The sequence below is a fragment of the Balaenoptera musculus genome, chromosome 6 (assembly GCF_009873245.2).
Source record: "Balaenoptera musculus isolate JJ_BM4_2016_0621 chromosome 6, mBalMus1.pri.v3, whole genome shotgun sequence".
NCBI classification, from domain to species: Eukaryota; Metazoa; Chordata; class Mammalia; order Artiodactyla; family Balaenopteridae; genus Balaenoptera; species Balaenoptera musculus.
This window is the reverse complement of record NC_045790.1, coordinates 11,478,241-11,505,588: the sequence shown is the minus strand read 5'-3', so window position 1 is coordinate 11,505,588 and position 27,348 is coordinate 11,478,241. Positions and strand designations below refer to the sequence as shown.

The 27,348-nt window shown below is 47.5% G+C and overlaps 1 protein-coding gene across 3 annotated transcripts; it reads right to left on the bottom strand.

The window, feature by feature from the left end:
• Positions 1-5,668: 5,668 nt before the first annotated feature.
• Positions 5,669-25,502, bottom strand: STMN4 (stathmin 4). Of its 3 annotated transcripts, none has more exons than XM_036855716.1 (7): positions 25,414-25,502; positions 13,056-13,134; positions 11,785-11,880; positions 11,034-11,114; positions 10,400-10,608; positions 9,376-9,567; positions 5,669-6,306 (listed from the first exon to the last, which is right to left on the bottom strand). In XM_036855716.1, exons 2-7 carry the CDS (start codon positions 13,066-13,068, stop codon positions 6,247-6,249), a joined length of 651 nt encoding a protein of 216 aa, XP_036711611.1. In that variant the 5' UTR covers positions 13,069-13,134; positions 25,414-25,502; the 3' UTR covers positions 5,669-6,246. The 3 variants fall into 3 exon arrangements, with proteins under 3 accessions (XP_036711611.1, XP_036711610.1, XP_036711612.1); XM_036855717.1 differs by lacking the exon at positions 5,669-6,306 and adding an exon at positions 8,640-8,694; XM_036855715.1 differs by lacking the exon at positions 11,034-11,114.
• Positions 25,503-27,348: the final 1,846 nt, after the last annotated feature.

Genomic DNA, 27,348 nt, shown 5'->3' with positions numbered 1-27,348 from the left:
TGTGATTTATGCTTTCCCTCATGGGTTATTTAGAGTGTGTAGTTTAATTCCCAAATATTTTAGTTTTCCAAAGATCTTTCTGTTACTAATTTTCTGCTTTAATTCCCTAGAGTCAGAAAATTTATTTTGTATGATTTCCATCCTATTGAACTTTTTGAAACTTGTTTTATGGACCAGAATTTAGTCCATCTTGATGAATTCCATGTCCACTTAAAAAAGAATGTATACTCTGCTGTTGTTGGATATAGTGTTCTAGTTGGTCAACTATTTCTCCTTTCAGTCGTATTAAGTTTTGCCCCATGTATTCTGAAACTCTGTTATTAGATGCACATATATTTAGAATTGTTTTCTCTTGATAAATTGCCTCCTTTATCATTATATATTCTCCCTTTTTATGCCTGGTAGTAATTCTTATTTTGAAATCTTACTTAGTCTGATAAGAATACGGTCACTCCAGCTTTCTTTTGATTAGTGCTTGCATGATATATCTTTATCCTTTTACTTGTAACCTATCTTTGTATTTATATTGAAACTGGGTTACTTGTGTCTAGCACTCTATGCTTTGTAATTGGAGTGTTTAGACCATTTAAGTTTAATGTAATTATCCACATGGTATATTTGAAAGTTGTTAAGAGAGCAAATCTTATGAGTTCTCATCACTAGGGGAAAAAAAACAATTTTGTGTGTGTTTCTATACAAGATGATAAATATTAACTAAACTTATCATGGTAATCATTTCACAATATATGTAAGTCAAATCATTAGGCTGTACACCTTAAACTTACACAGTGCTATAGGTTGATTATATCTCAATAAAACTGTAAAAAAAAAGTAAAGAAAAAATATCTATATGGTTAGATATAAATATACCATTTGCTATTTGTTTTACAATTGTCCCAGAGTTTTGTTCCTTTTTTCCTATCTTGTTTTGGATTGGATTGGACTTTTTAAATATTACATCTTATGTCCAGTCTTGGCTCGTTAGCTATATCTCTTTGTTTTTGTGGTTGTCATCTTCCTTGTTGTCGTCATCACTGTTTTAGTTGTAGCTCTCGGGCTAGTTTCTACTGTACAGCGAAGTGAAGTAGCGTTCCCTGTGCTATACAGCAGGTTCTCATTAGTTATCTATTTTATACATATTAGTCATATTAGTGTATATATGTCAATCCCAATTTCCCAATTCATCCCACCCCCCCTTTCCCCCCTTTGTGTCCATATGTTTGTTCTCTACATCTGTGTCTCTATTTCTGCCTTGCAAACTGGTTCATCTGTACCATTTTTCTAGATTCCACATATATGTGTTAATATACAATATTTGTTTTTCTCTTTCTGACTTACTTCACTCAGTATGACAGTCTCTAGGTCCATCCACGTCTCTACAAATGACCCAATTTCATTCCTTTTTATGGCTGAGTAATATTCCACTGTATATATGTACCACATCTTCTTTATCCATTTGTTTGTTGATGGACATTTAGGTTGCTTCCATGACCTGGCTATTGTAAATAGTGCTGCAATGAACTTTGGGGTGCATGTGTCTTTTTGAATTATGGTTTTCTCTGGATATATGCCCAGCAGTGGGATTGCTGGGTCATATGGTAATCCTGTTTTTAGTTTTTTAAGGGACCTCCATACTGTTCTCCGTAGTGACTGTATCAATTTACATTCCCACCAACAGTGCAAGAGGGTTCCTTTTCTAGTGGCTGTTTTTAAATCTTTGTCTACTAATTCCATCATAGCTGTCATTTCTATATTTGCTTCCATAGATTTTTCTCCTGATTATATGCAATATTATCGTGCTTCTTTGTATGCCTGTCTGTAGATTTTTATTAGATGCCAGATATTTTTAATTTTACGTTGTTGGACCCGGTTTGGACTTTGTTCTGGCATGCCTATAATTTACTTGAAAGCAGTATGATTCTTTCAAGGCTTGCTTTTAAGTTTTGTCAGAGTGGGTCCAAATTAGCCTTTTGTCTGTAAGAAGGTGCTGGTCAGGAGAAAAGAATCAAGTCCAAAGACAAAGTGAATGGAGAGGAATAGGACTCAGGAGCCAAGGATAGAGCACAGAAGAATGGATAGATCATGGAGCAAAGACCTAAGACTGGCACAGCAGAGGAGTCACATTCCTGCAAAAGTCACTGGGGTGGAGTGGGAGGGAGTTTGTGTATATATGTAACACTGAGTTAGGTTCTGGGCTTAGATAATCATAAGCAAGTTTCTCACTTACATTCAGAGGCTGAGTGTGATGTGGACATTCTCTTGGTGAACGTCTAGCATACTTCGTCTTCACCCACTCAAAGGAAGAGCTGAGTCGGCTCCACGTATTAACCAAAATTCTTGCCACACAATTACAAAATGACCTCGAGGGGGCACTGCAGACCCCGTTGAAAACCACTGGTTTGGGATCTCAGGATTTAAAATATGCCCTTACTCTGCCCTTTATTGGCACCAGTTTCTCAGCTTGCCACATCATGAGAGGCCTCCCAAAAGCCCTTTCCTTCAGATACTCTTCCTGGATGAGGAATTCATTTACTTCTGTGGCTGCAGCTATTGCCCAAGGTTCATGGATCCCACACCTACCTCCCAAGCCTTGTCCTCCTGTGCCTACCTCTTCCTGTCTGCTCACTCTTTAAACCTCAGCTTAAGTGCTACCTATGCCATGAAGTCTTCTCCAATGCCTCCAGCTGTCAGTAACCTGTCCCTCCTCTTGCCCTCAGAGATGCTGCCAATGGTTTAGTTCTTAATTGTGCAGAACTCCTCAAGCTGTAGTCATGATTCTCTCCCTAAAAACCTGGAGAATGGCTTGTTAAAACGGAAGTGCCAAGGCAACATCCTCAAAAGATAACAATTTCAATAAGCCTGGTCAATTATTTCCATTTACAAACACCCACATCAAAGAAATGTATATTTCAACAAACTCTCCGGGATTTTGATACAAATTGAAATTTGAAGAAAAATTGCCTTGGGCGTTTCATGTATGTCCCACATGGTTGTCCCCATGGAAAGGTTTTGTAAATCTTTTCAATGTGAGAATTGTTTTTTAATGCTTGGAAGTGAGCTCCATGCTGGACATATAATTAGAATTTTTAGTTTTCAGCAACAGGAATTGGAGATTAGTGGGACCCAGGGGGGTCTTGGTGATGGGTTTTAGTCTCCTGCATAATCTGGATCAACCACCTTTTTTCCTTGATATGTGCAATTGATAGTGTTTTCTGAGTCCTACATACAGTGCTTCAGTAAAATTCAATACAAAGGAAGCTTCAAGACAAGTACCCTGGCCTTTCTTTCAACCAGATTACTGCCTCTAATCCCATCCTATACAGACATGCTGGAGCAACCATTGCCTGGGACCCAAAGATTAATAAAACTAGTTTCTGTTTTCAAGGAATTTCAAGTCTAACATCTGAGAAAGATAGGTAAATATAATCATACAGTAATCAAAACATCTAAGAGGTACAGAAGTATTGGCAGAGTCAGGGAACTTAATATCTAAACTGAGTTTAAAAGAATGCATAGGAAATAATTCAACCAGGCAGGGAAGAGCAACTTAAGCAAGGGAACCTAAATGTGCAAACAACGGAGGTGTGGATCAACACGGTTTATCAGGGAATGAAAGGGAAGTGCAGGAGTTTGGTGAAAAAGGGTGGTGGGAATGGACCTTCCTCTTGACCTCGGGTATTCCGATGAAAAGATGAAGAAGCTGGTGGGATAAATTTGTGGGAATAGACCCTTGAGGTCACTCTTGTCTCCTTTTACTCAGAAGCAGACAGTTCTTTTTTTAAAAATTTTTTTTATTAATTAGTTTATTTATTTATTTTTGGCTGCATTGGGTCTTCGTTGCTGCACGTGGGCTTTCTCTAGTTGCGGCGAGCAGGGGCTACTCTTTGTTGCGGTGTGCAGGTTTCTTATTGCGGTGGCGTCTCTTGCTGCAGAGCACGGGCTCTAAGCACACGGGCTTCAGTAGTTGTGGCACATGGGCTCAGTAGTTGTGGCTTGCAGCTCTAGAGCGCAGGCTCAGTAGTTGTGGCGCACGGGCTTAGTTGCTCTGCGGCATTTGGGTCTTCCCGCAGCAGGGCTCGAACCTGTGTCCCCTGCATTGGCAGGCAGATTCTTAACCACTGCGCCACCAGGGAAGTCCCCAGAAGCAGACAGTTCTTGATGGTATGGTCACAGCCTCTCACTTTCTCAAGCACAGCAGGTTTCCGAAGCCCCTGGGGTTACAGCTTTGGGCTCCTTATTCATTCTAGGGCAGTGACTTTCCAAAGGTTTGACTGCAACCTCTAGTAAGAAATACATCTTCTTTTCCCATTTAGGTTGTTACATAATATTGAGCAAAGAATTTGAAAAAGAATAGATACATGTATATGTATAACTGAATCACTTTGCTATACACCTGAAACTAACATGACATTGTTAATCAAGTACTCCAATATAAAATAAAAAGTTAAAAATAAATACATCTTATGCTATGACCTGGAACTTACATACAAATATAAAATTGAAATACAATTTCCATAAAACAGTATCTCTGTTACTGCCTGGAATCACTTTGATATGTTATTTTCTATTTCCGTTTCCATTTAAATTCTCTTCTATTCCTATTTTTAAAAAATTAAATTTGGGTGGCACACACTAAGTTGATTTCACAATCCAATGAGTTACAACTCACAGTCTGAGGAACACTGTCCTAAGACTTATATCCTAGTTCCAGAGTGTTGAGAAGCAGCACAGTGCCGGAGCTAAGAACTTGGACTCTGGAAGCAAAACACCAGAATTGACGTCTTTGTTCTCTCACTTACAACCTGTGTGGCCTTGAGCAAGTTACTTAACCTTTCTAAGCCTCAGTTGTCTTGTCTGCAAAATGGGATAATAGAGTTGTTGTGAGGATTAAGTGAGTATATATATATATATTGACTCAGAAAATTGTCAGGCATCTAGTAAATGTTGCCTATGTGTTAGCTGCCACCACCACCACCACCATCATCATCATCATCATCTCTGATCCCTCCTGTTATCCTACTCTAAAATGAAGCTAAATTGCAGTATCACTAGTGGGGGTGGGGGGGATAGCAATACCAAACGATTTATTTACAAAGCTGTACAAAACTACAGTGTGAGGGGCAGGGTGGGGAGGTGCCCTGGGATCCTGTTCACACAGGCTGCCCCCACCCCACTCCTGTTTGCAGGGATAGGAGGAGGGAGACTCCTTTCCCAGCCGTGGTTTGGCGTTCTGGATAAAGGGATGACTGCTGGGTCTGAAATGATCCCCTCTGCTTTCCACTAACAAACGTTTTATTTCCTCACTAGCTCGCTATTTGTGACCACCTAGCATCCCACACCCCTAAAGTGAGGACTTCCTTCTTCCTCTGCGTCTTGGGGACCACATTAGAATGTCAATCCATGCAAAGGAAAATTGGATTTGTTTTCTTACCAATTCAGTGCACTCAGTCCAACACGGGGCAGCCCACAAGCGGGGGACGGGGGGCGGGGGGCGGGGTGGTAAAAAGAAGGCTGGCGTGTTTCAACCCTCCTCACCCAGCACCTCAGATACCCTGCTGGTCCAACTAAGGAATAAAAGGGGCATCTGGCACCTGATGGGCAGAAACCAAATTCAAGAACGTTCTATCAATTACACAAAGGACAAATTCAAGAAATAAAAAACCGGAGACTTGGAGTAAATGTTTCATTATTGGTCATGATGATCAAAAGATGATGGTTAAAACACACACACGCACACGCACGGACACACGCACGCGCACACCCCCACACACACACACTCAGACCTCATCCCCCAGCCGCAGGGCCCCCCCCACACCCCCTGCTGGCGTCTCCGGCCACGCCCTGCAGCCCTCGCTCCACCCAGGACTCCGCCCTTCACTCGGAATTCTACCGCCTGATTTTAACTTCCCTCAAGGCGGTGCCCCGATGCTCACTGTGAAGAAAAGCCGAGGACTTGCCCTGGGCTGGGTAGCAAATGCCCACGAGTCCTCCATCTCCCTTTCCAAACCTCGGCTCCTTTTCTCCCCTCTCCCACCCCATCATTGTTCCCCTGAAACAAATAGGATGGCTTCACAGGTCAATTCTTAACATGTACAAACACCAAAAGCAGAGGAAACGCCCCTGGCCACCCCCCTCCCCCCAAACCCCAGTGCTGGGAGAGCAGCCAGCGGCGGGCGAGGCTGCCTCGGGAACTGCGGAGCCGCTGGAGCTGTCCGGCCGTTCTGGAAACTTCTTTGCCTCTGGGCTTTACCGGGAGGCCTCCTCCTTCAGCTCCTTGTTTTTCCGCACCTCCTCCGCGTGCTTGTCCTGGGAAGGAAGGGAGGGAAAAGGACAGGTCACACGGGCTTCCCCAGGATAAAGGGAGGCCGAGGGGCAGGAGAGCCAAAGCAAAGAGTGTGGCCACCACGGGCCACCACAGGAAGTGACGAGCAGGGTCTGCAAAGGCGTCCTGAGAAGGGGCAGAAGGTGGCAGGTGAGGCTGGCAGGAGGCAGGTGAGCGAGCCTGCTGGTGGGGCCCCTGGATGCTCGTTGACTAGACACAGCCTCCCCGGGGGAACCCACCTGGCAGGGGCCACCAGCCTCCGCCGCCCTTACCTGGCCGTCTGGGGGCTGCACTCATTACACGGCTTGACTTAATGTAAGGAGTAGCTCCATGTAGCTTGTGCCAGAAGAGCAGGTAGAACTCACTGCAGGTGGGCCCTGCACACAGGCAGCTGGACTGCCCTTGTGTTTCCTGCTCATCTCCTTCGCGAGGGTTGTCTTAAGCCCCCTGACGAAGGTGAGGGCTTGTGAAGTATAAATCGACTAAAGAACTTCTGGAAATGTCCAGCTCCACAAAGTGGCTTTTTTTGTAAGTGTGGTAAAAGAATCCTCTTTTGTGTCCCAGCATCATCAAACCAAACGATAGGATCTGACTTCAAACGCCCACCAGCTGTGTGACTTTGACCAGCTCACTTCACCCGTCAGGCTCCGTTCTCTGGTATTGAAATGGAGGGGCATGGATGGGAAGCTCTTTTACCTCTAGAATTCTGTGATTTTAGTGTTCACTTCTAGGGCTTATCTCGGTCTACCTTACATCCCTGCTCATGGTGAAGACGTCTGGGTCCTCCTTGTGGGCAGGGAGCACGTCTTTTCCTCTTTGTATCTCCCAGTTCCTCATATGGCACTTTGTGCATGCTAGGTGCTCAGTAAATCCCGTCTCTGCCAGAGCCTGGCATCCACCCAGATATCATCACATCCAGGTATGGGTGAGCCTGGGGGAGACCCACTGAGGCAGCCCAGGGTCCCAGGATGTACCTTAAACTACAGATCTGTCCCTGGAGAGGCCCGAGAACTTTCCATGTCCCTGGGGAAAGTGTGGGGAGTGGTACGTCTAGGGCAGTGGTTCTCAACCTTGCTGTGCATCAGCATGACCTGAGAAGCTTGTTAAACTGAGGTCCTCAGGCAGCATCCCTAGAGAGCCGGGATTGGTTGGTCTGGAGTAGGGTCCAGGTATCTGTAGTTTTAAACTTTACACCAAGTGAGTCTGGTGCGGATGGCCAGTGATTCACACAAGTACTGACAAAGAGACATCGTTATAGGTGTCCCTGGCCTGGGGCAGAGCACACACCTGTCTCTCATCCCACCTCCTGCCTTCATCGTTGGGCAAAGGTGAAGAGTGGTCAAGATTCCAGAGGAGTGAAGCTCACCCAAATGTCTGCTCTGACATCTTGTTTCTTTGAGGCTTATCTCACTTCCAAAGCTCTTCCTCCAGACTGTGGACCTTCCCAATCTCTCCAGCTCAGAATCTACCTCTATTCCCAAGTGAGCTCACTGAACAGAACCCTAGGTTTCTGGACTCCCTTTCCTTGGCCTCCAGTGGCTCCCTGTCTGACAAAAGGCTGGCAGGATGATTGTGGGCTGGTCTCCCTGAAACAAGCATTGAAAGAGCCACCTGGGACTTCCCTGGCGGTCCAGTGGTTAATATTCCGTGCTTCCAATGCAGGGGCCGCGGGTTTGATCCCTGACTGGGGAACTAAGATCCCACATGCCGCATGGCACGGCCAAATTTTTAAAAAAAGAAAGAAAGGAAGAAAAAAAGAGCCACCTGGCCTCATATCCAGAGAACTGGGCTCTAGTCCCAGCTCCACTGCTTAGTGGCTGTGTGACCCTGGACAAGTCATTTGACCTCCTCTAACATGGTTTCCTCATCAGTAAAATAAGGATAACACCCATCCTGCTTACCTCATTGTGAGGATAGGGGTATGATGAAATAAAAGTGTTTTGCAGTTTTTCAAATCCCATATCATGGCTCTAGCCTCAATATTTCCCTTGGGTTTAGCCTAAGAACCCATGCCCCATCCTATCCCAATCCCTACTTTTTTTTTTCCTGCAAGAGTTTGCTCCTACCCATCCCTCAATAACTGGGGAAGCCTGAACTCAGACCCGGAACACTTCCCTCCCATGTGATACTTGATGGAGGCCTTGCTGCCTCTAGAAGGATGGAGGAAGAGAGCGGAGGACCTGCCCCATGCTGGCCAGCTGCTGGGCCTACACCACATCCAGATCCCCTGTGAAGAAACCAGATCTTTGTAGTAGCTTTGCCAAGGGCCTGAGACTCTAGGTGGTTGGGCAGAAAGGAGCAGGGACCACGCAGCTCACCATGGGACGAGGCCACCGATCGGGTCCCGGGAGTCACCGCGCAGCAGGCGGCGCCTGGAAATAAAACACAGAGCTGGAGCTCTCCCAGGAGCCGCAGGGGAAACGGGGGCAGCCGTGGGACTCAGGAAACGAGGCCAGTGTGTTCTCAGCAGAACGGGCTGTTATTCCACTGACACGTGGGACCAACCCCAGTCTCTCACGTTTCTCATATTCAGGTGACACCATTTGGTTTATTGACAAAAGGCAGAATATTGGAAAGACCAGTGACTCACTCAGTCCATATCAAGAGATTTGGAGAGGATTGTGTTTCCTGCTCGACGGGCAACTCAGCTCATCATGCCCTTGGCTTAGAGCCAAGAGCTCAAGTCAGCATCTTTCATTAAGTCAAATTGGTCCACTCAAGGATGAAGTCAGGAATGTATAACTGCCTGTTCATCCCTACTCCCCTGCATTAGGCAGGCTTTCTCTAGAAGATAAGAGGTCTGATCTCCCTCAGACAATGAGAAATTTCGATTGTGTAGCTGGGCAGCATGTCACCCAAGGAATTCCAAAGCTCGGTTCATGTTTCTTGCCTCTGACTTCCCAAATCATCCCTTGGAACTCTCTAAGGATCTAGCCTAACAGAATTCTTGCCTGAGGCTGCTTGCTCCCTGAAATGATCTGCGTGTCCATTATACTTGCCGTGGAAGGAAGAACAGGTCCCAAGAGTCTCCTCTCTGATCCAAGGCCACTTACCTTCTCTTGCAGCCGTTCCAACATGGCGGCAAGGTGGGCCTCCCGGTTCTCCTTATTGGATTCCATCTTCTGAGCCAGTTTTTCCTTTGCCATCTTGATGAAGTTGTTGTTTTCCTCAATGGCTTTTTGGATCACCTCCCGCTCATGTTCTCGCTTCTCTGCCAGGTGCTTCAGGAGCTCAGCTTCCTGGTACTAGTGGAGCATGAAGGGAGAAAGAGGCCCTTGAGGGTGAGCATGCCGTGGTGTGTTCTTAGCATCATGACTTAAGAACTCCACACTCAGAACACACGTCTCCCTGAGCCTGGTTGCCTGGCCCGTGGGCAGGAAGCAAGGACACTTCCTGGATTCTCCCACTGGACCCTCGGTCCTCTTTGCCATAATTCATTCATTCATTCATTCACAAATATGGAGTGGCCAGATACTAAGTACCAGGCACTATTCCAGCAACTTGGGAAAGAAAAAAGTCTACTAGAGACAAGACATGTATAAATAACTCTAACCCAGGCTAGCATGCGACATATGCCTTGAGAGATAGAAAAGAAGTGCTCTAGGAATTCAAGGGTGATAATTTTCAGCTTCAAAGATGAAGGAAAGCTTACACAGAAATGGCATAAGAGTTGGGCCATACGAATCCATAGAAAGCAAGGAAGGCACACCAAGGGGTGAAGGTATACCATGCCATGACCTTCTTCCCCCTCCCCCAATTAAGGACCCCTTTCCTTAATTGTCTAGCCTTTCCCTAAATCCACAGTGTTGGTCAATGTCTTACCTTGTCATGATAAGGTCACCTCTGGGAGTTACATAATTCAGTGACTTATCCCCCTAACCGAACTCCTAGAGACCTGGGGCTTTTAGCTCCTTGTTACCCTCAATGGTGTCTCATTCTCTGTCCGGTACCTGGAAGAGCTGCCTAAATATCTGTCGGTTGGTGGTGACCTGACCCCCCAGCTCAGAGCCACCGCCTGTCTTCCTCAACATCCTCCCCCTCACGCTCAGACAGAGGGGAAAACAGGACAGCACTGACCTTCCTTCTCTCCTCAGCCGCTTCCAGCTTCTTCTGGATTTCTTCCAGCGATGGGTCTCGCCTCCTGGGGAGGGAGGCATTGAACTCGGGCACCCCATCAAAGGAGGGTGGCTTCAGGATGACTTCAAAGGACTGGCCAGAGGTGCATTTGTTCAGCTCGATGACTTCCATGTCGGAAATTACACACCAGTTCAGGTCCACCGTGTCTGCTGCAGAGAGCAGAAAAGGGGCTGCTCACCCCCTGAAGACCATATGAGGCCCCCCCTAAAGCATGCACACATGCACACATACATGGGAGGTCTGGGGTCCCCAAGGCAGACCAATGACCAGGGTTCTGGGTCTGTCCTAAACATGGCACCAAACGTCGCTGGGCTCTGATGAGGCTGAAGGAGTCGGTAGCCACAGGAAGGTCTCAGACTCTGAGAGCAGGGGCCCCAGGATAAGGGATTTCTAATAATGGCTGTAGCAACTGGCTTTGCTTCTGCTTCTGACAAGGTTCCTCCAGTAGCTGAGCTCTTGCTCATATTGGCACACACTGAGGCGTTTACTTACCACCCACCTCCCGTCCACTCCTCGCCCCACTACCGATCCGATGGCTCAGGCTTCGGACACCTCTCCCCCCGCCCCCTCCTACCCTGCTCTCTTCTTTCTCTCCAGTCAGTACTGTCTCTCCGCTGGCTTTCATCTTTTCTCCTACACTGTCTCCCACACCAGCCTAAACAGAAAAAACAATCTCAGGTGACCCAAGCACTCCCACCTGTCATTTCCAGACCAAACCCATCCTTTCCTTTGAAGCCCCAGGAAACTAAGAGGTGACCTATTCCCTGACCACCACCTCCAATCAGGACGTGGCCATTCAGTGCTCCCTGCCAGTGTCCTGGGACCTGTCACAGGGATCAGATGGCATAGCGATCCCTGAGCCTCCTTGGGTGGCTGAAGAGCGGAAGTCCCTTGCCACATCTGGACCTGCTCAGAGCATTCTCGATCCTTCACTGAGGAGACCTGTGGGCGGCTCGTTTACACCATGACTGTCCCCCTTCTAGGCTAGGTGTCCCCGAGGGCAGACCCCCTGTCTACTCGGCCTCTGCGTCCTCCACGGCACCCATCTGTTACACGCATGAACAAAAGCTGAGATCGAGGGCACTCTGCAGAGGGTCTGACTCAGACCCCCAGCTGCTGTCCGGTACCCCAGGCTGCAGCCCCACGCCCACCTTCGCGTGGAACTTAGACCCTCAGAATCAGCTGTGGTGATTTTACTGGCTCTGGGAAAGAGAATGCGATGTAGGGAGGAGATTTTCAGGAAACTGCGGTGGAGGTGCTGGCCTCCTGGATGCAAGCTACAGGAAGCTTCCGTCCTTCCTCTCCCGACTGTGACCCTCACGTACCTTCATATTTATAGGATGACTTATTCAGGGGGTCTGCCAGGAAACAGGAGCAGAACAAGGACACCAGCGGGAGCTCCTTCATCTTCTCTTTGTAGGCTGTGGAAACACCCGACAGGTGAAGAGGGCGACCCCCTTCCTAGACTCAGAAGCCAGCACCCATGCAAGTGTGGGTGCCTGAGCAGCGGGGGGTCGCCGAGCTCCACAGAGGCACCCAAACCACCCAAATCCACCCCTTGGCTGGAGATCCAGCCCCTTTTGCCCTGAGCAGCCCCGTTCAGGATCCCTGTGTGTGATTTGGACCCACTTCCGTCCACCTGTGCCTTCCAGGGCACCCAGAGGACCCCATCTTCTCTCCAGCACATCATCTCCCTTTGTGGTACTGAACGCAAAATGCCTGCAGGTATGGACCCCAAGCGCCAGTGCCCTCGCCCCCACCGGCACCCTGGACCTCACATTCTATGTCCCCGTACGTGCCCAGGACATTGTGTTCCTTTTGCTCCAGGACGGAGGAAACCCACACTCCATTCTCAGAGTACTTGGCAGTGCTTCCCTGAGGGTAAAGAAGGCCACTGCCATCCCTGCGGTCCTGCCTCTCCCTGGGTGACAAGGTCAGGCTGTGAGCTTTCCCTGACCATCCCAGTGCAGTGGTCAAAGCCAGTGGGGCTGGTGTCCATGAGGGCTGGAGGGGTCCCCCCACCCCCATTTGGTCTCTCAGTGTTTGGGGAGGATTTGGAAACTGGGAGGTCACGAGTTAGAGCTGATATCTATTGGGTTTTTGTTGTTTTTTTTTTTTTGCCACGTCGCACAGCTTGCGGGATCTTAGTTTCCTGGCTAGGGATCGAACCCAGGCCCTTGGCAGTGCAAGCGCTGAGTCCTAGCCACTGGACCACCAGGGAATTCTCTAGAGCTGATTTGTTGGGTCCAGTCCAACCCACCTCCTCTGGGCCCTGGTGTGTGCTCCTGTCGGCCCCTCCCCCATCCCTACTGCCCTGAGCTCTCCCCTCATTTCCTTTTACAAATTGAAAACAGGATTAACTGCAAAAATGATACATGGGCATTGTAAAGACTTTTTTAAAAACAAGTGCAGATGAGTAAAGGGAAGAAGAGCTCAGCTGTGATCCCACCCCTCATCCAAAGATAACCTCTTTTAACCCTTAGGTGTATTTCCTGTCAGCCTTTTGTCTTTTCTATGCACATGTAAGTACATCTATGCAGGTACAGAAATACCCTATGCTGCAGTGCCCCATTACATAAACGGTTTTTGTACCTACCTGCGAGGGTCATGTTTTCTGGAATGTGAGAGGTGAGTCCTAGTGAAAGTCAGGGCAGGTCTGCCACCAGCTCAGGACACTGTCACAAATCCGAAAAGCAGATCGTTTTAGCTGACAGGTTATTCGCATAAGGAAGGTCTTTACACAACTGGGGAGGAAATCCCAGGAGGTACCTCATCTGCCCCCACCTTCAGGCTGACTCTCCCTTCCCCAAACACCGACCCACCCCCCTTCTTCCACGTCACTCAGTCAAGTTCAGTTTCCAAGCACTGAACGTGGAAAATTTCATAATTGAGAAGTTTATAATTTCATAATTGGTTTCCCAATCGCAAGACCCCCTGAGTCTCAAACATGGGTTTCCCCAAACTGAATGTATCAATGGATGTTCATCTGTCTCCCTATGCAGCTCAGTGGCCTGGTCCAAAGGAAAGGTTAAGGTGAGAAACAAACCCTAAGCCAGAATCGCCTGGGAGGTATTTGCAAAATAACTCTGTGTCCTGAATTCCTCCCTACACCCAGCCCGGACCTTCCTGCCCAGAGCATTCTGACATTGGACAGAAGATGTCAAAATACCTCTTCAGTTGCCCCGTCACTCTCTTCCCCCTTGCCTGCCCCGAACCAGTGTTCTAAGCACTGCTTGACCCCCTTTAAGACAACCCTGGCCTATGAGAAGAAACAAATACTAAGGAATAATGTAATCATTATGTGATTCGCGCAGAGATGGAAATCAGCATTCAGGATTACTATGGGAGCTCAGAGACAGGGCTCCAGACTCAGCACGAGGCCTGGGGAGCTAGGAAGGGGGCTCCCTGGTGTTAGCAACACTGGAACTGCTGAATGATGAGTCGAAATTAAGCAGGAGACGGCAGGGACGGCGTTCTGCCAGGGGAACAGCACATGCAAGAGTCGGGGTGAGAAAGCCCGGTGTCTATGGGGTCTCAAGCTGGTTGATGCTGGACCAGAAAGTGTGAAGGAGGCGAAACAGGAGAGGCAGGGAGGGAGCAGATTGGGGAGTGTCTGGGTGACAGGAGGTGACAGATATCTACTGAAAGCTACTATCTGATGGAGTGAGGAATAGCCAGCAGTGAGTGGCCGTCATGGGGACCACTTGATCCTTGGCCGCTGTGATGGTTAATTTTTGTGTCAACTCAACTGGGCTGAGCGATGCCCAGATAGCTGGTCAACATCATCCTTGGGTGTGTCTGTGAGGTTGTCTCTGGAAGAGATGAGCGTTTGCGTGACAGACTGAGTAAAGAAGATGACCCTCCCCAGTGAGGGTGGGCATCACCCAATCCACTGAGGGCGTAGAACAAAAAGGCGGAGAAAGGGAGAATTTTCCCTGCCTGCTTGAGCTGGGACGTCTGTCTTCTCCTGACCTCAGGCATGGGAGCTCCTGGTCCTCCGGCCTTCTGATTGCCACTGGCCCTCCTGGGCCTCCAGCTTGCAGCCAGCTCTCATCGTGAGACTTCTCAGCCTCCATAACTGCGTGAGCCACTCCTTCATAATAAATCTCTTTCTATGTGTATCCTATCGGTCTGTTTCTCTGGAGAACCCTGACAAACACAGCCACTCTCAGGGGTCGCTGTGCCGGCAGAGGGTGGCATGAGCCCACAGCTTCACTGCCTGCCGCTGCATGAGCCAGAGCGACTCTGAGAGCAGCTGAGAACCCCTTTCCCCGCTTACTGAAGTGTTTTCCCTCTGGGGACCAGGGTCTGTGCTGGCTGGGGATGGGCAGGGGAGTGGATGGGAGCAGCTCTGGCTTTGGGGCTGGGCCGGTGTGGAGTCAGACACAGACTTCATCTCTCTCGTAGCTGTTACTGGTTACTTCACATGTCTAACCTTGCTCGCCCCATCTTAATTCTGCACAGAGTTGTACAAATTAAACGAGAAAAGCGTCCAGCAAAAGGGAACGTTTAATAAATATTAGTTCCTTTTCCCCTGCTTTTTACAACAAGGTCGCTACCGGGTACCACACACACCTGCTTCCGAGGCCTCACCAGCCCTGCGGGTACGGACTGTGGTCCCCACGGGCAGGTGAGGGAACGGAGGCTCAGAGTGTTTGTGGGGCTTGCTCAGGGTCACGCAGCTAACAAGTGAAAGTGCAGAGATGTGCAACCAGGTCAACCGGCCTTGAAGGGCTCTGTTCCCTGCAGGGGCTCTGTGTGCTTCTCCTTGTGCTTCGGAGCCGCAGGCCCCTGTCGTGCCCCTCCCAGTGCAGCACAATGGGCCTCTCTCCTCGGAGTCAAGTTGATCCTGGTAGTACCAGCGAGTCCCCAAACAGCGATGCGGGCTAAGTGCCTGGGTACGACAGCCCTGGTCATGGGCTCTGTTCCACACCATCTCCCATTCACGTCCAGGCTGATTGATGGGGTGACTGGCAGAGGGAGTGAGCCGTTGCCAGGAGAGGGCACGGCCTCAGACCTTAACCTGGGTAATGAATCAGAAGTGGGGGTCCAAAAAGGAAAGAGGAGGCAGAGAAGGCACCCTGAGAAAGAAGGGGACTGAGCTGGGCTTTTTCTGTAGGCGTGGGTACCTGGAGTCAGGGACCTTGCCCTTTGGCTTGAGCTGGAAATGATAATTAAGACCCTATACTCATGGAGCACTTTACTGATTACAGTTCTGGTCGCCTACATTATCCCAGTTGATCTTTGCAGGAGGCTGGGCTGGGCTGGGCTGATAAGACAGGCATCATCAGCTTTGCTTTTCATCAAGAACCTGGGGCTGAGATGTTAAGACTCTTAGCTAAGGTCACACAGCTAGTTGGTGTAGAGCTGGCTCTAGGATCCAGGTCTTCTGACTTATAAGCTCTTCTCTTGTGGCCAGTGGAAGGACTGGATGCTAAGTGCTGTCTCCTCCATGGTCCTGGGGACTCGGGGAAAGACAGTCTAGCCTCAGGATATGATTTAATGAAAAATATGTATTAAGTGCTCTCTACACGTCAATGGAAGATGTTATGCTAGGTGTTTTAGGTGCAGGAGGAATCAAGTAGAGAACACAGGTCAGAGAGACAGAGAAGGAAGACGGGCCAGGGAAGAGGAGACATCCTAAAGATGGGCAGGACCACTTCCCTGGCGGTCCAGTGGTTAAGACTCCGCGCTTCCAATTCAGGGGGCATTGATTTGATCCCTGGCTGGCGAACTAAGATCTCACAGGCTGCGCAGTGTGACCAAAAAATAAGGTAAAATAAATTTAAAAAAAAAAAAAAGACGATTAAAAAAAAAAAAGATGAGCAGAGATATGCATGGCCAAGGGATTTGCAACTGAGATCTCTCAGCTTCACAGGGCTGGAATCTGCATCATTAAGCATGCGTATTTATAGAGCATCTACTATGTGACAAATGATTTCACTTTTTCATCGTGACCTTGTGATGTAGGAATTACTATCCCTGTTTTATACAGGTGCGAATTGTGGCTCAGAGAGGCTAAGTGACATTTCCAGGGTCACTCAGTGTAATGGGTTGAATGGTGTCCCCCAGTAAGGTATGTCCACATCCTAATCCCTGCAATTTGGGAATGTGACTTTCTTTGGAAAGGGTCTTTGCAGATTTAAGTAAGTTAAGGATCTCAAGACGAGATCATTCTGTATTATCTGGGTGGCACCTAAATCCAATGACATGCAGGGGAGAGATACACAGAGAGAAGAAGACCATGTAAAGATGGAGACAGAGGTTGGAGTGAAGCTGCCACAAGCCAAGGAATGCCTGGAGCACCGGAAGCTGGCAGAAGCAGGAAGGACCCTCCCCTAGAGTTTTTGGGGCAGTGAAGCCCTGCTGACACCTTCATTTTTGGACTTCTGGACACCAGAACTTCGAGAGAAGGATTTGTTGTTGATTTAAGTCTTTAAGTTTGTGATAATTTGTTACAGCGGCCGCAGGAAACTAATACACTCAATAAGTGACAGAGCCAGGGTTCAAATCATTGCATCTCAGCTCCCAGTGTTTACATGTGGTCTGATTTGTTCCTCAAAATAATCTGTGTATGTGTACCTGTGGGTACAGGTGCCCTGATAATTCCTCATGCCAATAGTCACATCATTTCTATTGCACTCAAGACCCACAAGAACATTCTGAGAAAGGCTCTAAGGGGATAGGAGGAGGGCAAGACTCTTCTGGAAGGCCCAGCCATGCAAAGGGGTCCTGAGCCCCTGGGTGGTGGCAGCCACAGCAGAGACCCTGACTTTATCTGTAATTAACCTGTGGCGTCAACATTGGGTGGGACCAGTCACACCCCCCTCCCCAGCACTCAGCCTGACTGCCTGAGGACTCCGGGAACTGCCAGGGAAGGGCAATAAGAGGTGTTATTGCCAAGGTCAGAGAGGACAGAATGCCAGGAATTCAGGGCAGCAGGTGAAGATTGATAGACAATAAAAGCTAGAGTAGGCGGGAGGCCATGGGGACAGACCCAGCAGTGGGAGATTCTAGCCAACACGTCAGCTATCAGCGCATCATCAGGTAAAACCCCTGCTGAGCCAAACCTCAGGCCCTTCCAGAGGCTCCTTGCGCGTTTTCTATTAAGGCAGAGGCCAATCCCAGGCCTTGCGTTGCCCCTAAGGAAGACCAGGAAACTGACTGAATCCAGCGATAGCAGAGATCAAAGGGGCCCCCAACTGAAGGTGGAGGCATCTCAGTCACTCAGCCGAGAACCACAGAGCCGGAGCCTGAGCTCAGGACGGTGGCTTCCCGACCCCCGCCCAGGGCTCACTCCCACGCATTTCTGATGGGCGCAGACTTGTTGGTCGAGAAGCGGGGCCTCCCTAGGCAGCCCAGGCCCTGTGTGGTCAGTTATTGATCCAGCCTAGTCAGTGGTGAGAGGACTCAAGCTTCAGGTGGCAAAGGTAGGAATGTGATGGGGTTTTGATGCAATTTATAATAGATCCTGCCTTGCCTCTAACTTTGCAATGGCTCAGGAACTTGACTGTGTGCTGGGCTTGTGGACTAGGTTTACTGGGGAACAGAGAGGGCCCGCTGGGCTGCACGCAGGATGCATTGGGACCAGTTGCTGGAACAGGAATAGGAAGAGACCTCCAGACCAGGGAAAGGGTTTGTACTTTGTCTTCTGTTCAGTAGGAAGCCACTGACATCTTTTAAATAAAAAGGAGGAGGGGAAATGGTGATGCCGAGGATCATCGCAGTAATAACAGCTATCACTTCCTGTGGCCAGTGGCTGGCAGAGAAGAGCCTCCAGCTCGCAGATGCCACATGGCCTTTTACTGTGTGCAAGCCTGATCTCCGGAGGCACCTCTGACCGCCAACACGACCCAAGTGAGCAAGCGTTTTATTTGTCACTGCAAACACTGCCCAGATAATGCCATCAGGATGTGTTACATTTCATGTGGACTGTTTTTGAGAGAAAATAAGCTAATGCACAACTAAATGGTTTGAATAGAGTGGACCTTGGCAAGAGTGTTCAGAGACAGTAAAAGAACTCTGGTACAGAATCAGGCCATGGAAGCGCTGAGTTCTGACCCACGTGCTTTAGCCACAAGCAGTACAGGAAGCTGGCTCTTTAGGTTCATGCCAATTATCAGTCTTTTTAAAAGCCCTGCTGAAATTATAATATTTACCGGAAATAAGCTGCACGAGCTACTTAAATGTCATAGAATCATATCCATACATATCATGTCCATATAGTAACCTGGTTATTTCGCGCTGATAGGCAGCCGTACGTCTTCTTTGGGTTTTTAAAAAGAAAAGGAGATAAATTATTTTTTCATGATTGTGGTTTTCATTCCTTCCACAATATTTATTGAATATTTAATTCTGTGCCAAGCCCTCAGCTAGTTCCTAAAATAACCACAGGGGTTTTCAATAATGAAAGAATGAAATGGGTCCCCTGGGTGGGAATTTGGAGCCTCTGGAAGTTTCTGCTAGCCTTTGGCAATTCTCTGGCAGTAACAAGGACCATGTTATACAGGGAGAAAGAGTAGATTTTAGAGCACAGGCCAAGAAGGGACTATTGAGATTGACAGATGGACACTGGGCAAAGCAGAATATAGTCATCCCTCCAGATCCACGGGGGATCTGTTCCAGGACCCCAGCGGATACCAAAATCCATGGATGCTCAAGTCCCTGGCGTGGTACAGTCAGCCCTCCATGTCCGTGGATGTGGAACCTTCAGATACTGAGGGTTGACCGTCATTTGGCATTAACTGACTTTGGGGAACTGGTGCTTGTCTGATCACCACCCCACTCTGCCCCATGAGGTTTACTTCTGAGGCTTCAAAGGGAAGAAATGGTGGGAGCCCCAGACAGTCCCTAACATGCTGAGAAATGCAGCTTCATTTCCTAGAAATGGTGTTTCCAGGAAATAAGGAGGTGTCACCTGTTGGCAAATGCAGAGCTCTCGTGGCCTAAGTCTGAGGAGTCCCTCCTAACTGTAGGCAAGCCAGAGGAAGAAAATTAAGTCTGCAAAGTGGACAACCCCAAATAATCCACAGTGATGGCACTTTCTGGGCTAATTTTATTTTCCATTCAATAGATGCAGAAGAATCAATGTATTAGAAGTAAAAGTCAGGGGCATGGGCTTCCGTGCAGGGTTGCTGGATGGAGTGCAAGGGATTGGAACCCAGCTCTGTGTGAGGTCCTGGGGTCAAAGCACTTGGAAGCATCAACATATAGAACATGTCCCTGTAATCTTACTCCGAGTCACAACAGGAATATTTTGTAGTGCTTTACACTTTACCAGGCACTTTCAACTGTGTATATATATGCATCTATTCCTTTTATCTATAATGTTTTAATTACAAACATATTAATATCATATTTCAGAACATCTATGTGACAGAGAAAAGGAAACAAATCCCTGTCATCTTACTACTTTTTGCTATTGGCATTTCCTTCTAGCTTTCTTCTTACGTCTATTATGTTTACATAGTTGTAATCTGGGCATATATATTTTATCATTTCATTCTCTCCAAATCCTATCAAACAGATACTAGTATACCCATTTTACAGATGATCAATTCAGGTAGGTGACTTGATTTGCTTAAAGTTGTATAAGTAGAAAATGATAAAGATGGGATTTCAACCAGAGTCTTCTTATATCAAAGTTCCATGGTACTTCCTCAGACACAAGGCCAAGTGTAAATGTAAGCAAGATGAATGATTGCCTGAGGCATGTGGCTGAAGGGCACACAAAGGCTTGCCTGTGCCAGATTGGCCTCCCAACCATGGGTGGCCCAGTCTCACCATTAAGCTCTCTTTTGTGTCAGGCATTGCCTCAGAAAGTCCCTGTTAAAATGCACACACATGACCTACCAAGTGTAGTAAATTAAATCATTTTCACATCAGCAGAGAACAAGCAATAGATTTGTGAACATTTCCAGGGGTCAAGCTCTCTGCCCATAAGTGGGAGGAGCCATGGAGATCTTTAGCGTTTCCGGTTCACACCCTTTTTCAGAGGGTCCAAGAGGTCCAGTGTCATTCTCAAGATTAAGTAGAAGGAACAAAGCCTTGTTTCTGGCCCTATATTTAGCTACCTTAAAGTGAGACCCTTCTCTTTCGCAATATTACTCATTTCTTTGTTCTTTCATTCTTCTCCAATGCTTTGTAAGTTTTACATCTTGCTTTTATCTTTAAGTTAAAATCATTTATGTCTACAGGCAGACCTTGGAGACATAGCAGGTTCAGTTCCAGACCACCACAGCGAAGCGAATGTCGCAATAAAGCAAGTCACATGAATTTTTTGGTTTCCCGGTGCGTATAAAAGTTATGTTTACACTATCCTGTAGTCTATTAAATGTGCAATAGCATTATGTCTAAAAAATACTTTATTGTTAAATAATAATTATCCATCATCTGACAACACAGGGTTGCCACAAACCTTCAGTGTGTAAAAGAAAAGCAACATCTCTGAAGCGCAATAAAATGAGGTATGCATGTAAATTTCATTACATGAAGAATAAACCAGTATCTAATAATTTTCTTTATAAGATAAGAGTTTTAGCATACTTTTGCTTCCTTTCCCTACAAACATGATTTTGTCACAATGACTTGGATTTTCAGTTCTGGAGTATCATTATTGATTTCTTTCTTGCATTATTCATTCCACAAATATTTATGAAGAACCTACTATATGCACTAGGCGAGGTACTGAGGAGAAATACAATGATGAATTTAATAGATCTATTCCCCAGCCTCAAGATATTTGACATTTGCATTCAGCTTTATGAACGTGTTGATTATAATTAGACAATGACTCTAAATTCTAGAGTTTTCTTTCTTGGTGATCATTATCAATAGCGTGTCTTTTTGTACTTGAGTTCTTTAATTTGATAAAACTTTTTGATTATCTAGACTACTTTTGGAGTAGTTTTTTTTCCAGGAGGGACTCATGGAATCTTTGTTGAGTCCATACATATCTGGTTTGGTGGCAGGTTTAGGAAACAGACAGACCTGTCCTGGGATCTATAGCCCAGTTTTGTTTGTGCCGTCAGCAGACCGAGTCTATCCACCTATTTCCACATACTCAGTCTGAACCTTGCTCCCTACCTGTTCTGGATTTCTGGGCACCGACACCCAAATGATCCACTGGAACTCTGCACTCTGCCCATCCCCCTCCCCGCCAGGTCTTTTACCCCAGAGTCTGCGCTCAGTTCTTTTCTCTGTACTCACATTCACTGGTTTGTTCTCTGAACTCTCAGGTTGCCTGTGCCCTGTCATAAATCAGGCCACCCCAGCAGATGCCTGCCCCTTCTGATCTGTTCTGTCCTCTTGCCTCTCACCACCTGCCGTGGACAGCAGGACCCTAAGAGAGTAAACACACACTGATCAGTCTGGATTGATGGAAAAGACCAGTGAGCTTTGCTGGGGAAGCAAGATAGGTGTGTGTGAGAAAGCAGGGGTGGTGTACCTTTATCTGTGTGTCTCCCTGTCTTCCTCGTGGGACAAAAAATGTAAAACGCTGAAAAATGCTTTTTTAAAATGTCAGGAGAGATTTTTTTTCTTTGGTCCTTACTCTTTCCCAAAGAAAAGCAGAAAAAGTAAACTTTTCCAAGACAATCACATCTCTAAATATAGCAAATTCTAATTTAATAAGCAAATTAGATTATACATGATGTATGTTTATTTCCCAAGCCAAAATAAAAGGGGAGGGGGGCAGGATGGGGAAGGAGAGAGTTTGGTTCCCTACATGGCATTATAAAAATTACATATTGCATGTTTTAGAATTTTCCTCCAAATTTCTATCCTCCTTCCCACCCCACCCCCCAAAATGTCTACCTACTCATGATTTCAAAATCTCCGGGAATTCTGGATCTCCAAATGATAGTCTCCGGGTAAGTAGGAAATAATACGAAGATATCAAGGGGGTCTGGAGAGAGGATCTTTGGGGTTCAGGAAAAATGAAGGCTTTCTTTGGTTATACTCTTGATTTTTTAGATACCCAATTGTTTAAAATCAAGAACACAAAAGATCTGAATTTTCCCATTCTATATGGTTGGTTTCATGTAGGCACTCTCGCTTTAGCTCTCTCTTACCCTGCTTCTTTGCCGTGTCCTTGTTTCCTGTTCCACGACCTCGCTCTCTGGATCTCAGTTTATGGCTCGATTGCTCTATTTTAAATCTTGCCAGTCAGCCTACTTCTGTCCCACAGGGCAAGTGTGGTTAAAGCAGCCTCGTTGTATGAGAGAAGGCAGCTAATCTCCCTTCGCCCTAGGATTTCTATGATTGAGCCACAGTGAGATATATATAAGGAAGCAAGAAATGCAAGACACTCCCGCTACCGCACCTGCAATAGCATGTCTGTCCAACAATCTGCTCAAGAGGGACAATATTAGACCAGACTTCTCTGACTTTGACGGGTCCTTTAGAACAAAGTCTCTCCTTAAAGAGACACAGTTTTCCATTTAAAACAACACTTGGACTCTGGGCACTTATTTTGTACATGGGACACTTATGAACAAAACAGTTCTCCTTGTAAGAAGTTCACAGTCTATGACATGGGTGAACCTTGAGGACATTCAGCTAAGTGAAATGAGCCAGTCACAAAAAGACAAACACTATGATTCCACTTATATGAGGGACCTAGAATAATCAGATTCATAGACAGAAAGTAGAATGGGGTAGCCAGGGACTGCAGGGGTGAGAAGAATGGTGAGTTATTATTTAGTGGGTTTCAGTTTGGGAAAGTGAAAAAGTTCTGGAAATGAATGGTGGTGATGGTTGCACAACCATGTGAAGCACTTAATATCACTGAACTATACACTTAAAAATGGCTAAAATGGTAAATTTCACATTATGTGTATTTTACCACAATCAAAAATCTTTTTAAATTTTAAATGAACTTCACAGTCTAGTAAGAGTTATCCATAGGCTTACAGTCTTATAGTTAGAAAAAGTAATTAGAGGTTACTTAGCCCAATGTTTCTCAATCCTTTTTCTTATTGAAATCCACAATAAAGAACTACCTTTTATATCATGATCCAATAGGTGTATGTCATGATACTGACATATATATGTATATGTGTATATATATGTATATACATATATATACATACACATACATACACATATATATAACTGAAATATAAACATAAATATATTCATATTTATTTATAAATATAACACTATTATTAAATATATTTATAAACATAATATATTTCTATTTAACATAACTGAGAATATATAACTAAAAATGGTATAGGAAACATTTCTATATGGGATGTATTTTGACTTTTTTTCTACTCTAATTTATCCCATTTTAACTAAAAAAAATATCAGTCACAACCCACAAAATTGATTTCACAATCCACTAACAGGTCTCAACCTGCAGTTTGAAAAACACTAATCTAGTCCAGTCTCCAACACAACACAGAAATCTCCTCTACAGATACCCTGCTGGGTGGTCATCCAGCTTCTGCTTGGATGCCTTCAGTGATGGGGAACTCACTCCCCGAAGTGCTCTGTGGCGGATCCATCCAGCTGTTGAGGATCCTTGCCCACTTCAAACCTGTTCCCCAAGCAGCCTAGGTGAAGCTGGGGATCCCAGAAGGGCCGGGACCTGCTGACAGGTGCTCTGGCTCTGGCAGTGGTAAGTGGGCTTCAAGGAGGGGTGGAAGCACAGTTCCCAGTGGCAAGGTGAGGGTGTGGCACGAGCTGAGGAGAGGGGGTCTGGCTGACCCTAGATGGTGGGGCAGGGTCTCCGGGCAACTCCAGCTCTGTTCTGTGGAGCTGTGGATCAGACCTTTCCCCTCTGCTCCCTCACGGCTCGCTCTAGCGCTACGATTATCTCCTTATCTGAAGGATGATCTCATCCCCCCACCACCCCCACCCCCCGCACCCTGACTCCCCGCCTGTGGGAGAGGCTTCCTCCCCCTAGAGGGAGCCTCAGCCTCAGTGGAGACAGATTCCCCCGCATCCCCTTGCAACCTCCCACCCACCCCGCAGGACTCCCGCAGGCCACCTCTGGGCTCCCCCCACCACTATTCTCTTGGTCTTGAGACACGGGGGTCCCTGCACAAGGTATTTCGACACGTGCTGCCTGAATATTTCTGAGCCACCCAAGAGGGTCCTGGAGACCTGCCCTTTCCAGGACAATGAGACTCCTTCACACCTGACCGTGCCTTCCAAGAGGAATAAAACAAAGGCAGCACCACCACGTGGGGACAGAGCTGGTCACTGGCTGTCAAATCCCTGGTTCCTGGGGATGAGGTGGGGACAATGCCTAAACTCCTGGCCAGGGGTGGGCGGCTGGGTCACAGGCAGGGACCAGGGTGTGGCAGGTGTGGGTTCCAGCAGTTTGCAGCTTTACAGCCAGCCATCCCTGCCCAGGTAGGACCAGGTTGGCCTCAGGGTGGGGCGGGGCGAGAAGAGATGGTGATTTCATTGTACCCTTAGAACCAAGAGAAAAAAAGTAACCCAGTGCAGACAGAGGAGAAAGCAAAGGATGATGCGAATGGGAAAAGGAGACAGAACAGCTGTGGCTGAGAAAGGCAATGTAAACCACGGGGCAGCTTCCAGCTTGAAAGCGCTCTGGTGGGCCAGAGCCGCTCCAGGGAAAGCCAGACTCTGAACAAAACCTTTCTGCCTCAGCAACAAAACGTTTTTATGCAGAAAGAACTCACAGTGGACATCCGGTCTGAAAGAAACTCTGGCGATTCCCACCCATCCTCTGTCCCCTGAGCTCCAGAATAGAAGAAACACCTGGAACCCACCCTCGCCCCTCTGCCAGGCACCATCCTTTTCACCTCGCCCCATTTCTACCAGGATTTGACAAAGTTTAACTGATTGAGTAAAACCTAAAGGCAACACAATAGGTGCCAGACTCCTTGCTTCTCCTCTCTGCAGCTGTTGGGTTGTTTTTGTTTTTGTTTTCTTTTCTCTGAAAAGCCTCAAATAATTTGCATTCTATTTCTACTTACCTGCAGTCCAGTTAGAAGTGAGCTGCTCCCTTCTTCACTCCCTCAATTAGTGGTACCCTGGGCTTCTCTCCACATCAGCACCACTGCTCAGCTCTTGCCATGACATCACCTCCAAGCTCCGTGATTGGCCAACAGTGGGTTGCTTGGCAATTGGACAGTCTCCTCTGGCGGAGCAGGGATTGCCTGAGTGAGTAACTCTTAGCAGGCCGGGGAGTAGAAGATGATGTCAGACAAATAGCTTGCTTTCTGTGCTGCCTCTGGAGCTAGTGAACCAGAGGGTGAGGGTGGGGAGGAAGAAAGAAAGAGGGAGTGGTACGGGAAGGTGAGGGTGAGGGCCCAGCTTGCAAACCGAGCTGCCCAGTGAAGAAAGAGCACCTAGACAGAGGGAATAATGCATGATTTCCAGATTCTTTAGCTTTTTCGGATCTGGGGGTGGGAGAATATGGAATCTAGAGGAGAAATCAGAAAGAACAGATGAACCCTAAAAATAGCTCCCTGGAGGGCTTGGTGTCTGCTTCCAGCTCTGTCAGAAGGACTGGTGGGTTTGAACAGTGAATCAGAAGACAAGGAGGGTCTGCAGGCACCCCGGGCCCTGGAGCTGGTGTGGGCATGGCACGGGGGTCCCAGGAGAACAAGGCTTCCTTCTCGTCACCTGGCTGGCACATGGGCCACACGTTTGCTGTGGCCACTTGGCCAGCACTGGTGGGTCCTCACAGCCCACCTCGCCCACCTGCACCTTCCAGAGGAAGAGAGACCATGACTGAAGCTGAGGGTCATCACCACCCTGGTGATTCCTAAATGAGATGGAACCCTACAGGGAGGTGACGGGCCATCCGTGGTGGCTTCAGCAAACGGGGGCAGGGAGCCCGGGACACAGACCTCTCAGCCTGCCCACGCTCAGCCAGTTGGCTGGAGGTGACAGAGTGAGGCAGTTAGGGGCGCAGAGGTCTGTGGAGCCCTGCAGAACGCTGCTCCCCATCAAAGCCTTCTGGAGGAAGCCCTGCGTCCCCACACCTCCACGGCGGGACAGCCAGCCACCTGGCCACCCACCAGCCTCGCCTCCCCCCGTTTTTTGCGGGGAGTGATTTCTGTTATTGTGGTAAAATACACATAACATAAAATTTACCATTTCGACCATTTTTAAAAATAAATTTATTTATGGCTGTGCTGGGTCTTCGTTGCTGCACGCAGGCTTTCCCTAGTTGTGGCGAGCGAGGGCTACTCTTCGTTGCGGTGCGCGGGCTTCTCATCGCGGTGGCTTCTCTTGTTGCGGAGCACGGGCTCTAAGCAGGAGGGCTTCAGTAGTTGTGGCTCACTGGCTCTAGAGCGCAGGCTCAGTAGTTGTGGCACACGGGCTTAGTTGCTCCACAGCATGTGGGATCTTCCTGGACCAGGGCTCGAACCTGTTTCCCCTGCATTGGCATGCGGACTCTCAACCACTGCGCCACCAGGGAAGTCCTGTTTCACATTTTTAAGTGTGCCGTTCAGTGGCATTAAGTACATTCACAATGTTGTGCTACCATCACCCTGTCCCCCATCTTAGGAATTTTTTCATCTTCCCGAACTGAAACTCTGTCTCCATTAAACACTAACTCCCCTTTCCCTCTCCTCACAACCTCCAGTAAGCTCTAATCTATTTTTTGTCTCAATGAATCTGCCTATTCCAGCAAACTCATTACCTCATGTATTAACTCATGTAGGTGGAATCATACGGTAGTTGTCCTTCTGTGTCTGGCTTACTTCACTCAGCAGAATGTCCTCAAGGTTCATCCACTTTGTAGCCTGGGTCCGAATTCCATGCCCTCACCCTTTTAAAGGAGGGTTTGTTCAACCGCCATCAATTTCATGGACCCTTACCTTCTACCACCACAGCCCTGCTGACTGAGAATGCACATCATGACAAAAAGTTACCTCGAATTCAGCCCATGCTTTGAA